This window comes from Procambarus clarkii, chromosome 13 (genome assembly GCF_040958095.1).
Source record: "Procambarus clarkii isolate CNS0578487 chromosome 13, FALCON_Pclarkii_2.0, whole genome shotgun sequence".
In the NCBI taxonomy this organism is placed as follows: Eukaryota; Metazoa; Arthropoda; class Malacostraca; order Decapoda; family Cambaridae; genus Procambarus; species Procambarus clarkii.
Genome location: NC_091162.1, coordinates 21,027,410 through 21,044,677, shown reverse-complemented (window position 1 = coordinate 21,044,677; position 17,268 = coordinate 21,027,410). Strand labels below are relative to the sequence as shown.

The window sequence follows — 17,268 nt, the reverse complement described above, 5'->3', positions numbered from 1 at the left end:
GGTCCACCACCGCCCACAGGATGGGCATGGGGGTCCACCACCGCCCACAGGATGGGCATGGGGGTCCACCACCACCCACAGGATGGGCATGGAGGTCCACCACCACCCACAGGATGGGCATGGGGGTCCACCACCACCCACAGGATGGGCATGGGGGTCCACCACCACCCACAGGATGGGCATGGGGGTCCACCACCACCCACAGGATGGGCATGGGGGTCCACCACCACCCACAGGATGGGCATGGGGGTCCACCACCACCCACAGGATGGGCATGGGGGTCCACCACCACCCACAGGATGGGCATGGGGGTCCACCACCGCCCACAGGATGGCTGTGGGGTGCGTAATAAATGTCTACTAAATAATAATATAAACATGCTTAATAATACTAGTATTAGTAATGGTAATGCTGCAGTAATATAATTAATTTGTTACTGATGTTATTGGTGTGATGGTAATGTGTGTGTTGGTTGTGTTGCAGACGCTGCTGACCGAGTTCAACAAGGAGCAGGAGGCGTTCATCAAGGCTAAGGGTGGCAAGGGCGGCGAGGCCCTGCCGCCCTGGGTGGGTTACCCTGACGAAGACAGTCTGAAGGAGGAGATCCTGGCGCTCTCCACCGTGAGTCCCTCCACCCTCCCACTCACCATCTTACCACCCCGGCACCTGCACCCAGTCATCCACCCCACTACACCATGCACAAGTGCACACTTTACACTTGTGCTGTATAAAGTTCCTGCACTTTACCCCCAGTTATGAGTCGTGTATTAGTGTGTTGTGACTGGGTTTGATCAGTGTCTCACACTCCGCCCTACAACATACTTGCACTTCCTGTGCGATTACTTAGGCTCAGTATTTGCCGTGTGGATCTATTTCTAGCTCCTCATGGTAATTTTAACAGTATTATGAGATCACAAATACATAACTCTCGTTTCAGTCATTTTAAACTTGAAACACATATATATAGAACATATTCATAACAGGAACCAGGGATTGACTGGGCACCAATCCTTAACTGTTTACTCCTGTTCACACAGCAGTAAAGGGGCTGTTTACCCTTTACTGTTAGTAGCCATTTATTATCTGGTTGTTAGCCATTTATTAGCAGGTTGTGTTACAGGGAAAACTAATGGGGTAGGGCTCGCTATGGGTAAGGACAGCTCTCAGCCTGCTAACCAGAGTCAGAAGTACCCACCGGTTCCTGTACCCACCTGTGGGTAAAAAATACAAAAATACAAAATAAAATGTCTAGAAATTGGCATGTGAAGCAGCCGAGTAGCCAATTTCCAATCATTTTAGGTTCTTGTTTGGCAGCCTAGCATTAAGGTAAGAATGTGCTCGGACATTTACTAGACAATGATAACACTTGGGGTTGATACTGATCAGTGGAGCTCCCTCTGTGGACGGGTTCACAACCATGTATTACGTGATGACTTCACCGACATAATTAGAGAATGGCATCTGGCATTATCTTGATAATAAAAGTGCTTGTGTTGGACCACAGAAGGCAAGCTACTTCATAACCTTTGGCGGTGTTAGGCATTAAGTGACCCGCATTGATCCAAGGGGGGGATTTCGTATACTTCAGGTTATTTAGGAATACTGTACATGCAAAATATTCCGTGTTCCTCACCCTGTCTCTCACGGAAGGGTGGGGGTTGGGGGCTTGGGGGGGCTCCACATCCCCACCTCTCATGGGGGGGGGGGCTCCACATCCCCACCTCTCATGGGGGGGGGGCTCCACATCCCCACCTCTCATGGGGGGCTACATATCCCCACCTCTCATGGGGGGGGGGGGGGCTACATATCCCCACCTCTCATGGGGGGGCTACATATCCCCACCTCTCATGGGGGGCTACATATCCCCACCTCTCATGGGGGGGCTACATATCCCCACCTCTCATGGGGGGCTACATATCCCCACCTCTCATGGGGGGCTACACATCCCCACGTCTCATGGGGGGCTACACATCCCCACGTCTCATGGGGGGGCTACACATCCCCACGTCTCATGGGGGGGCTACACATCCCCACGTCTCATGGGGGGGCTACACATCCCCACCTCTCATGGGGGGGGCTCCACATCCCCACCTCTCATGGGGGGGCTACACATCCCCACCTCTCATGGGGGGGCTACACATCCCCACCTCTCATGGGGGGCTACACATCCCCACCTCTCATGGGGGAGCTACACATCCCCACCTCTCATGGGGGAGCTACACATCCCCACCTCTCATGGGGGGAAGCTACACATTCCCACCTCTCATGGGGGGGGGCTCCACATCCCCACCTCTCATGGGGGGGGGGGGCTCCACATCCCCACCTCTCATGGGAGGGGGGCTCCACATCCCCACCTCTCATGGGAGGGGGGCTCCACATCCCCACCTCTCATGGGAGGGAGGCTCCACATCCCCACCTCTCTTGGGGGGGCTCCACATCCCCACCTCTCTTGGGGGGGCTCCACATCCCCACCTCTCATGGGGGGGCTACACATTCCCACCTCTCATGGGGGGCTACACATCCCCACCTCTCATGGGGGGGCTCCACATCCCCACCTCTCATGGGAGGGGGGCTCCACATCCCCACCTCTCATGGGAGGGGGGCTCCACATCCCCACCTCTCATGGGAGGGGGGCTCCACATCCCCACCTCTCATGGGGGGGCTCCACATCCCCACCTCTCATGGGGGGGCTCCACATCCCCACCTCTCATGGGGGGGGGGGCTCCACATCCCCACCTCTCATGGGGGGGGCTCCACATCCCCACCTCTCATGGGGGGGGGTCCACATCCCCACCTCTCATGGGGGGGGGGCTCCACATCCCCACCTCTCATGGGGGGGGGGCTCCACATCCCCACCTCTCATGGGGGGGCTACACATCCCCACCTCTCATGGGGGGGGGGGCTCCACATCCCCACCTCTCATGGGGGGGGGCTCCACATCCCCACCTCTCATGGGGGGGCTACACATCCCCACCTCTCATGGGGGGCTCCACATCCCCACCTCTCATGGGGGGCTCCACATCCCCACCTCTCATGGGGGGGCTCCACATCCCCACCTGTCATGGGGGCTCCACATCCCCACCTCTCATGGGGGGGCTCCACATCCCCACCTCTCATGGGGGGGCTCCACATCCCCACCTCTCATGGGGGGCTCCACATCCCCACCTCTCATGGGGGGCGAGTCTACATCCCCACCTCGCATGGGGGGGGGGGGGCTCCACATCCCCACCTCTCATGGGGGGGCTCCACATCCCCACCTCTCATGGGGGGGGCTCCACATCCCCACCTCTCATGGGGGGGGCTCCACATCCCCACCTCTCATGGGGGGGGCTCCACATCCCCACCTCTCATGGGGGGCTCCACATCCCCACCTCTCATGGGGGGGCTCCACATCCCCACCTCTCATGGGGCGGGCTCCACATCCCCACCTCTCATGGGGGGGCTCCACATCCCCACCTCTCATGGGGGGGTTCCACATCCCCACCTCTCATGGGGGGGGGCTCCACATCCCCACCTCTCATGGGGGGGGGCTCCACATCCCCACCTCTCATGGGGGGGGGGCTCCACATCCCCACCTCTCATGGGGGGGGGGCTCCACATCCCCACCTTTCATGGGGGGGGGGGGCTCCACATCCCCACCTCTCATGGGGGGGGGCTCCACATCCCCACCTCTCATGGGGGGGGGCTCCACATCCCCACCTCTCATGGAATGGGGGGGTCCACACCTCTCATGGGGGGGCTCCACATCCCCACCTCTCATGGAATGGGGGGGCCCACACCCCTCATGGGGGGGGCTACACATCCCCACCTTTATGATTAATTTGCAAATTTTCTTCTTAAAACTTAAAAGATTAGTTGTTTTGGTGGCCATATTGTTCATAAATCTTCAAATACATTTTTCCTCTGAAACTGTAAAGTTAATTACATTATCACGGTAATTGGTGTCCAAGTGCAATCTATGATTTATATTTGTTCAAAACATACTGTCTCTTAAACACACACACATAGCCACCAAAGCCCCAGTAATTTATTGCTTAGCTCCTTACAATATGCCATTGATGAAAAAAATACAGCACTTAGCACCATCTTACTATTTATTCAGAATTAATGTACCACTAACATACTACATTACATAGTGTTGTGGGGGTTAATGCAGTGTTCATTGCAGGATCGACGGAACTTTGTTCGTAGTCCTCCTACTGGCGTGAGCTTCGAGTTTGAGCTGGAGGCCTTCCTGCCTGTTGCTCAGGCCACCCTCGCTGCTGACCCTAACCTGGAGAAGATGCGCTTTGAACTGGTCCCCAAGACGTAAGCTCTTTCCTTGCTCGTACCGTTATCTTGTGAATTATAATAATAAAAAAAAATACTTTGAGAGGTAAATTTTGTTTTGCTTGCTTGCAAATTGGATGAACAGATACATTGTGATACTCATGCTTTTGCATGCTAATTACTTCTGGATTTATAAGATTTATATTGGGTCACTCTGAGACACCAAGTGATACAGTACTCTGAGTATCACTCTGTCTCCATATTGCTCTCTATATTGACGTCACAAACATGCATTACTTTGAAACTCATTTTTGTAACTGTATGTGGGAATAATATTGGGTGAGCCATATATTTCATATACTTATTATGAGAGGCAACTGAACATTAAAGCCATGCTAGTACTTGTGAGATAAGTAAAGCTTCAATTCCAGCATCTCCATTATCCTCTTCAAAACTCCATCATTTTTATATTTGTGTATTTATCTTTAGCCTCAGATATTATTCTTCACATTGAAGCATTGAAGCTGTCAAAATGAAATCTTAAATATTATTTGATATAATAATTTTAACAATTGTTTTGATTTTACCATCACTTGCAGTGGAGCTGGAGAGGGGAGACAAACTGCGCTGCATGTCTATGTCTCTTTCATTTGTACATATGTATGAATCCTTGATATTTTTTTAGTACAGTAATTTTCAATACAGTATGCTTGGGTTGCAACAAAATTTAGTAATAAGCAAAGTATGAGACATTGCAAATTGGATTACTGTACTAGAAAATTTCAGCCATACTAGTATTTAATATTTACTTACATCATAAGAGGTGAGGATTAGGATCAGTATTGCAATATGCAGGCGATGAGTCACAATAACGTGGCTGAAGTATGTTGACCAGACCACACAGTAGAAAGTGAAGGGACGACGACGTTTCGGTCCATCTAAGACCATTCTCAAGTCGATTTCACAACTCGCAACTCAATCGACTGAGAATGGTCCAGGACGGACCGAAACCTCGTTGTCCCTCCACCTTCTAGTGTGTGGTCTGGTCAACAGTATTTCAATAATTTAAACAGTTGTGATCAGATTTTAACCAGGTTTGATAGAGAGTGGCATTCCAACAAAACCTTAGAGTACAGTTTGTTCTGAGAGAATTTGTTATCTAAACAAATATGATAAGCGATGATAGCTCTTTTCTTCCTTCTATTTCGGCTCTTTTATCTTATCATTGTTTAAGAATGTTGCATTATATATGTTATGTACAAGTGATTTGCACATCTAAAGAGATGCTCTTCTTCAAGACTGCATGGAATGGTGCTGCCTGTTACTTTCTTAATGACCTAAACGAGGAAAATAGGATATTTTCCAAGGGCAATAATTTATTTACATAAGAAATTTAAATATTGTAGGTTATGTATTGTGATGTTTTAAAAGTTCTATTATAGCAATGCTAAAACATCTTTGCTTATATTTAGATATAAATAATATATGAACAATGGTTTTGTAATATTTTGTATATTTGTTTCACCTCATGTTAGGGTACTGGAAATACAGTTGTATGAGAATTTTAGAGAGAAGTGACTTTTTTACAGTTGAGTACAGTACTCAAACTTACCATGTTTAAAGTAAGAGGAAAGACAGGATATTAACACATGCCGTGTACATTGTCTTGTTTAAGAGACAAGACAACATTAAAATAACATGTAGTGTACACTGCAAGTATCACTGTGTACTACAGGGGTAAAATCTGGCTTAAACTTTCATGTTTCTTTGTATTTTTTCATTACTAGAGTAAATGCATGTTTTCTGTCTGAACAAGAAAATATATAAATACTTTACAGTATTAGCCAAGTATTTTTTGCTCTGTACTTTGCACAGTAACTTGAGAATTATCGGGAAATATTTATATTTCCCGAAAATTCTCTGATAAATATAAATACTGTACTGTATGTATATTTATCAATATCCAACAATTTACTTGCATAAACTCGCAAGTTTTTTGGTAAACAACCATAGACACCCTTCCCTGCAGTTGACTCGAACCCAGAAAGTACAGCTGTTCGCGCAGCTGCCATAACTGGTACGCCTTAATCAACTACATCACTCGGACCCTTCAAAAGGAATGGAAATTTTGGATTATTTCTGCATCAATCTCCATCCCCCGAGGGCACCAGAGCAGTGTGTGATCAAATCTACGTTTTTCATCAAGTAACTGCAATAATTAACAGAGAGAATGCGTGTCTCTATTCACAACAATATACTTGCATAAACTCGCAAGTTTTTTGGTAAACAACCATAGACACCCTCCCTGCAGTTGACTCGAACCCAAAAAGTAAAAGTTAATGCAGTTACTTGATGAAAAACGTAGATTTGATCACACACTGCTCTGGTGCCCTCGGGGGATGGAGATTGATGCGGAAATAATCCGAAATTTCCATCCCTTTTGAAGGGTCCGAGTGATGTAGTCAATTAAGGCGTACCAGTTATGGCAGCTGCGCGAACAGCTGTACTTTCTGGGTTCGAGTCAACTGCAGGGAGGGTGTCTATGGTTGTTTATTTATCAATATATTTATATTTCCCAATAATTCTCTGATAAATATAAATATGGAAATACACTGATAAATATTAATATGTAACAAAAAAGAGAATAATGGATTTTTAAAACAAAAGTATTGTATTAATGCTAAATGTTAAACAGTTAATACATGAATACTAAAATACTGTATTTACATCTTACAGTATTGATAGCAGTGATCAAGAGACATCAGGATATACAATATTCATCTCAGTATTTGTGTGGTTTTGTAACAGTGATGTGGAAAAGTCACTGTATAGCTTTTTCTGTTTGTTTAAATCATACATGTTTTATTCCACTATGTAGCCTATGTGTGTGGCTCATAGAAAAACTTTTAATACATCCTCACAGTCTTCAGCAAGACTCTCTATGTCACAGATACCACCTCACTTTCATCTTAAATTTACCTGTAGTTGGATTCAAGTATGTTTATTGAGATAAGAAAGAAATACATCTCAAAGGGGTAGAGTAGCTTAGGCTATTTCTACTCCCCCTCAGTTGGATACATTTCCTCACTAAGGTCTCCATAAACCTCTTCCCAGATGTGGGGACATTTTCTCAGTAGATTTGTATTACTGTGTTTACTCTTGAGGAATCGCACCAGAAACCAACTTATAATTATCACGATAACTTCAGTACAGTTATAGGCATGTTAGGCTGAAATAATATACTATGCACTGCTCTATTTATAAAAAAAAAGCTTTACCTCTTTCGGGTAGAGCTCACCTGCCGAACACACAACGAAACTACGACGTTGCTACAAAGTTCGAACAAGTTTTAACACCTAACAAGTTGTAACAACCAATATAACAAGTTGTATCGACATTTTAATACATCATAAAAACGTCATACCAAGATGTAATAACTTTATTACAAGTTGTAAGAAATGGAAAATAGGACCAGTTACATTTTGTGTTTGCAGAGCAGGTGGCTCTCTGAAGCTATCTCACAGGGTTGGCTCCCCACTACTGGGTCACTCCTGTTAGGCCTACTGGCAACCTTTTTTTTTTTTTCGTTCCTTCTCCCACTGCACCAGCCATTTTCCTTCCATGACTGAGCCTACTGTCAACTCTGACTTCACACATTACTTATTTTATCAATCACACATCATAAGTATAGAAACTGATTAATCATTTAAAGCACTTCACATTCACACTCATTTCAGTTTCTTTTTCTACATGCACATGAAAAAAGGCTTCATCTAGTTTACATAAATATTATCTCAGCTGTTAAAATATCTGTATCTTCTGACAGTCTTTCACCCTCTTTATTCCTGCATCTTTGACTCTTCATACTGTATATCTCGACAACGTGCAGTTTCCTCACATGTGAGCTTCGTTGATGTATGCGTCAATTGGCAGATGGTTGGCAGGCTATCTTGCACTCTTTCACACAATCCATTCGTGTTGACATTAACATCTCTTTTTGCTAGTTTCTCAAGATATTCTCTTCTTTACCATTTAACATTCTCCTATGTCTATTTTTATCTTCCCATTTACTAGCCCACCAGACGCTTTACTGCACTTCCTCGTTTCTCATTTTTTCTTGTCTTTATTCTCTTCATACCCTTTCACATACATAATTTGTCAGTTCTATAATTACATGATTGGTGTGCAGGAATTTTAATAAACACAATTGTTGCTCTTACCTCTTACCAGTGTGCAACAGTAAGATTAAATTTTGGTTATTAATTTGTTTACTGATATTAATTTATGTGACCAGTCATTTTTGTTTACCTTTTTGATTATATGACTTACTGAATATGAAAACCCTTACATAAACCCTTGCTTCTTTTATTAGCTTCAGATACCTTAGCTTTTTTTATAATTTCTTTTACTTTTATCGTTATTTTTAATTCCTTGTTCTCCATTATATCCCATTTTAATTTTTTGTACATGTACTGTTCTGCCATTGTTAATTGATGGAAATAATATACTGTACATTTCTATGGTTTTGCAACAGCAAGGGTTACTGATGACACATACAGTATTTTTTTATATTGCATTTTATTTATTTTCATTTGTCTTGCTGTATATTCATTATGCTGCCTAGTAAATAATCCTGATAATTCCTTCTTCCGTTTCTAGACTTGTTGTATTTTAATATCGCTTGTGAATTTATATTGTGATTTTTCTATCACATACCTTTTAATAAGTTTATGATGCTGCGTGGATGTAGGTGCCCTCTTATACATGACATATTTGCAGAAGTTACATATATTTTAGAATGTTTCTTGAGTCAATGTTAGTCTTTATATTTGGCAACAGTTCTCAAGTGATAATGACACTGTTGACAATATGTATCTGACAGGATCAATGAAGAGACCTTCTGGAGGAACTACTTTTATCGTGTTGGGCTCATCAGGCAGAGCACAGAGCTGTCATCTCTGGAGAGGGAAGGTGTGGATGCTGCTAGCAAGACTACGTCTGATGGAGATAAGGGTATATATGGATTTTGGCACTACTATGACTTAATATTAATAATTAATGTTGATGCAGTGCTGTACCTATGTAGCTTTCAAGCAGTGTTAGTCATCCAGGCACTTTATTGTACTTATGTAAATTGGCAAAAATTTTTTCTTTCTTTCTTACAAGACATAATTTGTTTGGTTCATTTACTTATGCTCAGAATGGGGTAAGAGAGAGGCAGAATGGAAGAGAGCACAAAAAACCATATCAAATTCATAAATTTACGTATGTACATTCTAATTTATTTATCTTGAAAAAACTATTGTGCACAATGCTTTCATTTGTATAATTGTGTGTGCACATTCAGTGCTAAATATGATGATGGATAATGTGTGTTTTATTGTGATAGTTATGTGATGGGATGTCTGAAAATAAAAGTATTCATGCAAATATTACATGTTGCATATGGAATCAGTATTGAAAAAAAAGTTAAATTTCAAGAAATATGGACAAAATTAGACATTATTTTGTCACTTTTTTTTTTTTACTTTTAACATTGTCCTCGATACTTTCTCATTCTGTCTTGTGTCTCTTCCTTGCCTCTCGTCTTTTTCTCCTAATCATTGCTTTATCTTTTACATTACTTCCTCATCATTTCCCAATACTGTATTGTTATTCTCAGTGCAGTTGGTGATTGCTTCACCTAATGGATGACCAGACCATTCTGTAAAGTTCTTCAATGTATGTTGAAGTATTCCTTTAAGAGCCTAACACTTGAAAGTAGAAGATTGCACACAAGACTACCCCCCTCAAGGAAGGAGAATTCCCAGTGGGAACAAGGCATTACAAGTGTAAATAAGAAGACCTGTACAATGTGTACTGATGCACATGATAGAAGGCATGTACAGTTAGTTGTACAGAAATACTGTAAATGGAATGAAATAGTCACTTGACTATATATGCTGAATTATTCAAATGCTGTGTTTATCATCATTTACAAAGTTATGCGAAAACAGCTACACTGTGACTTTAAAAATTGGAATCTAATTTATAATAATATTATGACTGGAGTTTTTTCCAAGAAGATAGAAACATGTTACATTACAGTATGTATATGCAATGCAGTACAATATATGAGTATCATACTGTGTTCAGTTGGGGTTAGTTTGAACATTATCCGAATATATGCACAATGCAGTAGTTAATAATACCGTACTGTATTTGAATACATTTTGGTTGTTTACCTGTAGTTTTTCATTAGTTTATTCTGAGAGTTCTTATACTCCTGTAGTTTGGCCTAGTACCAGGCTTATCTTGTGATAACTTGATCTAAAAGGCTGTCACTTGGAGTGGCCAGCAGTTGTTGATATATGTATTGTTAAATTTATTCTAGTAGAGTATATCTTGAAAAAAGTCTCTGTAATTCTGAGCTTAATTCTGGTCCTCCAAGCATTAGCCCAACACACAGGCTTCTGAGACCCATCTGCCACCTACCACAATCTGGGTCACTCTACAAGGTGAGGGGGAGCAGGGGATCAGTGATCATCTACAAAAATGAGGAAAGCACACCAGATAGTATAGGTACAATAAAATAAGCAATTGCATTAAGAAAATTAGGAACCCCAAGGTAAACAAGGCAAAACCCATCAGGAAAATACCCTAACTGATGCACCTGACCACCACCCAGATGGTATCCCAGGTTACCTGAGGCCTATATCAGCCTGCCCTCTTACAGTTTTTGCCTGCTGTCACCAGCTCAATGCCTGGCGACATCTGCAGAGCCCCTCAATATCTTCCCGCTTTCAGCCAAGTCCATAGAACATTGGTTCTGCCAGGGGATGTTCCTTTGTTTATTTTTATTTAAGCTTCTTGATTGTTTATACCACCCATATTGCATGTTTCAAAAAATTCAATTTTGGTCTGACTGTGGCCAGGGTTACCTTCTCTAGAGTTAGCCTGTGTAACCCTGTGCCTCACTAGATACCTGCTCTGAAGGGTTGTGGGCTACCACCTCAAAGATCTGCCTCCTCTAGTTTCCTTTGTTCTGGGTAGATCATGAGATACCTGCTTGATGGGGTTCTTGGAGCTGTTCTTCTCCCCAAGGATTTATTCTTTTCCTGTGGAGCCTGTTAATGTGAACCAATTCAAGCTATCTCATCCCACCACTAATACCCTGTGGCTGGAGTGGTGCTTCATTAGCTGTGCTGTGATGGTGGAAGGGGGCCACAAGACAATTTTCAACATTCACACAGGTCTAGCAGTGTGTGAGGTTTGTTCCACCAAGTCCTTGGCTGCCTGGACATTTCAGGTGGCATCCCAAGGTCCTGAAGTGGTTTTTATCCTCCTTCCTCTCTAGTATTTGAAGGGTATGCTATGAAGTTTATGCCCCTGTTCCACATCATTGTTCTTGTCTTGTTCATAGAGAATGTGCCTGCTGTGACTCCATCCTTATTGAGGATGCACCACTTCCTTCCCATACTCTGGAGGGTTTCTTAGGAGCAACACTTTGTTAGACAAGTTTATTCTTCATGGAGTCTTTCCTTGTCCCACATTTTGGTTATCTACCTTAAACCAGGTTTGCTAGGTTGTTTCTGGCATCACTTTGCTTGTTTCTCTGGACCTCTGGGATGCCTCTTGGTCCATCCCTTTTCTTTGAGTTTAGGATTGGCTGTGGTTTGGAGTGGGGCATCTCTCTACCCTTTTCAAGCTTTGCCTTTTGGTGTCTCTCTCTGGCCCCCAAATCTTTCCCAGATTGTCTTGGTGGTCCTCCAATGTCTTCATCATCAGAGGATCTGCATTTTGGCAGACTCAGTGACTGACTCCTTTAGGCCCTCAGTCATCCAGAGTGTATGTTGGCGAGGGTTCTAGTTCTTTTCCAGTTGGCCTGCTCTGGCATATTGGTCAACTAGGACAGCGGTCGCCAATTTTCAAACCTCGTGGACCACTAAATTCATAATTTTAAATATCACGGACTTTTTATATGAATTAAAAAATATGAATTATTTTTAACCCTTTTGTTGCTCAGGGCTAATTAGCATTTGTCACCCACAGGTACATACCAAAAAAAATATATATATTTTTTCTTCTAAACCTGTTAATTTGTGTTCTCTGATCATGGTAAAAATAAAAAAAAATCGTAAGTGGCATATATTGCCTGCTATAGGGCGGGGAAGTCTGGCAAAAAACAGGTGCTGACTCGGTGTGCGTCCCAGACGATCTGTTGCTCCCAGCTGTCAGGCAGGAGTGGCCACAAAGAGATACAGTAATTACCTAATTATTTCAATGTCTCTGATTGATTTTTTGTAGTTTTTTTGTTGTAATATTATTCAATAGTGTGGAGTGTGATATATTTATATAATAAAATGAGTGAATCATCGCTGTACTCAAAATTATGGTGTGCATAGTGTTGATTCAATTATGTTCATCAAACAGTGAACAAATACTTTGTCGGTTATTATACTATATACACAGGTTATATACAAGTATCTGCATATTTTGTTCACCATAACAAACCATTAAGTTGGTATTATGAGTCAAAAAGCAACGAGTAGTGACTGGCACACACACCTTTTGGCTTTATGGAGAGCCAAAAATGAGGTCTTGATAAGGAGGATTGGATTTTAGCTTTGAGACTGTCATCGGATGATAGATCGACGAGTCTTTCTTTTTAATTTTTGCTCAAATTGCTATCTTCATTGTTTGCTGCAAATGAATCTATTATCCACATATTGCCACTTCTGGGATCCTCTTTCTTTTGGTTTTAATGAGCAAATGATTCTTTGCGTGATTGTAAGTGCTGTTGAACAATGGTTACTACCTGCCAGTTGACATCCTTCTCTCTCATATATTCATCAGAATTTGAAAATATTTGCAGATCTTCTTCAGCCAACTGCATTTGCCACAGTAATACTGTATTTTATTTTGAAAAGTATCTGTTTTACTTCGTAGTATGAACACGTCCTTTGGTTTCCCTTGCAAGGATATGTTTAGTTTAACAGCAAAAAATATCTGCCAGGTATGCAAGCTTGGCTACCCACTCATCGTCGGAAAAAGAGAGTTCTTGAAATTTTGGATTATTTTGCTGCTTGAAAAATAATTTGACTTCTTCACGCAGGGTGAACAGTTGAGTTAGTATTTTGCCGCTCGACAGCCATCTCACCTCAGCATGAAGAAGGTGAGTATACTGGCAACCCATTTCTTCACCGAGTGCCTCAAATATTCGAGAATTGAGCACTTAGTGTTGAATTTCATTTATAATTTTAATAACATCTGATAATACTTCATGTAGTTCTGGGGACATTTTTCACCGCAAGTTGCTCACGCTGTATAATGCAGTGTGTAGACAAAAATGTCTGGGTGACCAACATTTTTCACCTTTGCAACAATTTCTGAAAGATGTCCAGTCATGTCTATACATATTCCAATGCATTTTTTCCATTCATTTCCGTGTCCCAAGAAATAACTATTAAGTGCTTTAAAAATCTCGGTGCTAGTTGTTCCACCCGGCAAGTTGAGGGAACACAGCAGTTCTTCCTGTAACTCTCCTGCACATTCAACCCTCACAAAACAAAGCAGAAGTGCCTTGTTACTTACAGCTGTTGATTCGTCAAGTTGAATTGAATAAAATGGTGAATTCTTCACCATTTTTATTACTTGATTTTCAATATCTTCAGCTATGTCTTCAATTCTGCGGTTGACAGTGTTTGCGGACATAGGAATTACTTTCAGTGTCTGGACAGCCTGCTTTCCCAAAACCTCTTCACAGCTTGTAACGTACTTAATTAATTCTTCTCCAATCGCATATGGCTTTTTCGCGATCTGAAGTGCTATCAGATAAGAAGCCTTTAATAAGGACTTATCTCTAACAGTCATTTTTATTAAAGAAATTACTTGCTTTTGCACATTTTCACACATTTTTTTAAAATATTCAAGTGGTTTCCTAGCTAAATCTGGGTGTTTTGATTGCTAGTGTCTTTCGAGTTTTGTTGATTTCATGGCATCAATGGATAAACTCTGAACACACAACTCGAAGTGACCGTGGTTGCAGCTCGCTACCAGGTTCTTGAATAAATCTAAATTTCAAGAATGTAGTTTGAATCATATTTTCTTGATATTTTGAGTTTCTACTTCTCTGCTTTTCATTTGGAATGTTCTTGCTAATGGTGGCTGATGAGGACTGTGGAGGCTCTGAATCATTGATCAGCTCACAGTTAAGTCAAGTACACAAATTACTATTGTTATTATTATCATTCGCTATAGTATATTTTGTAGTACTGTACTAAAGAAATGCAAAATATTCCTTTGCTGTTTTGTTCACTCATTATGGGTTTATTGCATTTGAATCTGAAATCAAACAAGAAATGATAGTTATTAAAGTCAAAATATTTGATGCCATTAAATATAAAAGATTAAGAAAATACGGTACACTGTCACAAACAATACACAAATAAAATAATACATTCAGAATATAAGAATTTTTTTAGAATATTATTTTTGTTTTATTATTAATAAAACATATAAAATGAAAATAATGTCCAGATTTTTCTGCGGCCCACGAACATTTCCCTGCAAACCACAGGTTGGGGCCCGCTGAACTAGATGTCCTAGTTGGTGTCTTTTGTGCCATGTGCCCTAAGTCTGGCTGGACTGGGTCTGGTTTGGGGTTGCTCAGCTGCCCTCTCTTTCTCTACCTGAGTCAGCCCTCTGGGGACTGCACTTCCACAGTGTAGTTGGCATTTGTGTGGTAGCATACCTTGCCCTTTTTCTTTCTTCCCCATGGGGTTATGATGTTTTACACAGGCAGCTCTAAGGTGAAGGAACAGGCTGGCTGAAGCCTCAGGTGACCTGGGCTGTCATCTGTTGGTGGTCAGGCTCATCACAGGGAGGATATTTCCTGTGCAATAATGATTGTTTATCTCGTTTTATCAGGGAATTCCTAATTTTGTTCAAGTTCTTCCTTACTGTGTGGATTTTGAGTATACAAAATATTGTACACTATATAGTATATATTGTGAAAACTTTTTCACCTTTTTTTTTTTTGGTGGGGTTTCCTAGTTTTATGGTCAATATCTCATCTTCTGTTTCCTCACCTTACAGTGCAAATCAGATTCTGATCCTGGGGCCAGATTCATGAAGCAGTTACGCAAGTACTTACGAACGTGAACATCTTTCCTTGATCTTTGATGGCTTTGGTTACATTTATTAAACAGTTTACAAGCATGAAAACTTCCCAATCAACTGTTGTTATTGTTATAAACAGCCTCCTGGTGCTTCAGAGCTTATTAACTTTAATAATTGTTAAAAACCGCCAAAGATTGAGAAAAGATGTACAGGTTCGTAACTGCTTGCGTAACTGCTTCGTGAATCTGGCCCATGGTTTCTGGTAGGTAACTAACGAGCCTCAAAGGAATGGTGCATTGGGCTAAAGCTTGGTTGTAGCAGATTTCAGCTTGTAAAGCTACCGAGGGCCCCCTAGAAAAGGGTGTTTCATTACATTCAATGCTTGATTTTTCAGATAATTCCCAAGTTTTTTGTGTACAAGTGCAGTGAGACAAAAATATTTGTCACTAGTTTGAAGTAGAAGATTAGAGAGCGAAATTAAGAGAGTAAAGTGTGTGTTTGTGTGTGTGTGTGTGGGGGGGGGGTAAAGGGAGGTTAGTCGATCTTGAGCAAAGGAATGATAGTAGAAAGAATGTCTTATTGCCTGACTTGCTAAATTGTGAGAGGTTGCACAGAGGATATTCAGTACTGTATATAGGAAATGCAAGTCTATCATCATTTTATGGTTGCAAATTCTTAAGAGGCGTAAGCAACCGTAAGAAAAATGCAAATCTACAAAACCTGGTCCCTTGAAGTTGAAATTTTCTACAAACTGCATTTGGTTTTTTCAGTGTAAATATCTCCTCAGGAACAAAGGGTAAGGATGATGATGTGGACCACCCAGACAGCCCTAGTCATGGAGGAGAGAGCGAGTTTGTCTCAGACTCTTTCCAGCCATCATCCAAAGACCTGGAGGAGGTGAAGCGAGGGATCTCCAACCTCACCAAACCCTCAGGTAAGCTTCAGAGGTTTCATTTAATTAAATATATGGTGTGAGCCAGGAAAATATTTGATACTGGTGGAAGCTTCTTTTATAGAAATTCATGAGTTTGTGCCTCGAGTTTACCTTGAGGCGGTTCTGGGGAGTACTGACCTCGTTTCAGTCTGACCAGTAATTTCTGTGTTATGCCATTAAAAACTGGGTCATTGCAACTGTAGATACATTCTTAAGTGCTCCTTTTCCTTGACTCCAAAAGTCTTTTGGAGAACTACAGTACTGAACTGTATTTATTTACAGTATTTTTCCATGCATCATGATACGGTAGTTGAATATTTTAATGTATAAACGTTTATGATGAAATTTGATGAGGGGAGATGTCTTAAAAATTGAGCGGGTGAGGGATTTTATTGAGATAAGAAGTGGGATTGTGAAAGGCACCAAGAGTGTGAGGATAATATAAAATTAAAATATCAAATGAAATGAATTATAGTATGACTAAATGTTTTAAGAGTGCTAAAGATATGATAAGGCTGATCTCATTGAAATGTTTAAAATACTGAACAATTTGGAGGATGTTGATCAGCACAACTTCTTTAAAAGGTCAAATGTAACGCAAACAGGGAGTAACGGTTTAAAGTTCAACAAGACACCATGTAGGATTGAAAACAGATGCCTTTTGCCCACAGGGTTATAAATCCATGAAACCGCTTACTCGCTGAAGCCATAAATGCCAAAACTCTGCTGAGCTTTAAAGTCCAGCTTGAAAAAATAATCAGGACAAATGGGGGAGGACCTTTGACAAGCCACCTGAATCTGAACTTTGACAGCTCCTGTCTTTCTTTTTTTTTTTTTTTTTGAGATATATACAAGAGTTGTTACATTCTTGTACAGCCACTAGTACACGTAGCGTTTCGGGCAGGTCCCTGGAATACGATCCCCACCGCGAAGAATCGTTGTTACAACCAAGTACACACTTTTAC

The 17,268-nt window shown here is 41.8% G+C and overlaps 1 protein-coding gene across 1 annotated transcript in view; it reads left to right on the top strand.

Annotated features, from left to right (window-relative positions):
• The first annotated feature begins 438 nt into the window (after positions 1-438).
• The window catches only part of LOC123757244 (synapse-associated protein 1), a 42,249-nt gene continuing 25,419 nt past the window's right edge, over positions 439-17,268 (top strand). Inside the window, exons 1-4 of the mRNA XM_045740758.2 lie at positions 439-621; positions 4,169-4,308; positions 9,152-9,282; positions 16,157-16,303. Coding sequence (XP_045596714.2) covers positions 454-621; positions 4,169-4,308; positions 9,152-9,282; positions 16,157-16,303 — 586 coding nt within the window. The 5' untranslated portion in view covers positions 439-453. The remainder of the gene's footprint in view (positions 622-4,168; positions 4,309-9,151; positions 9,283-16,156; positions 16,304-17,268) is intronic.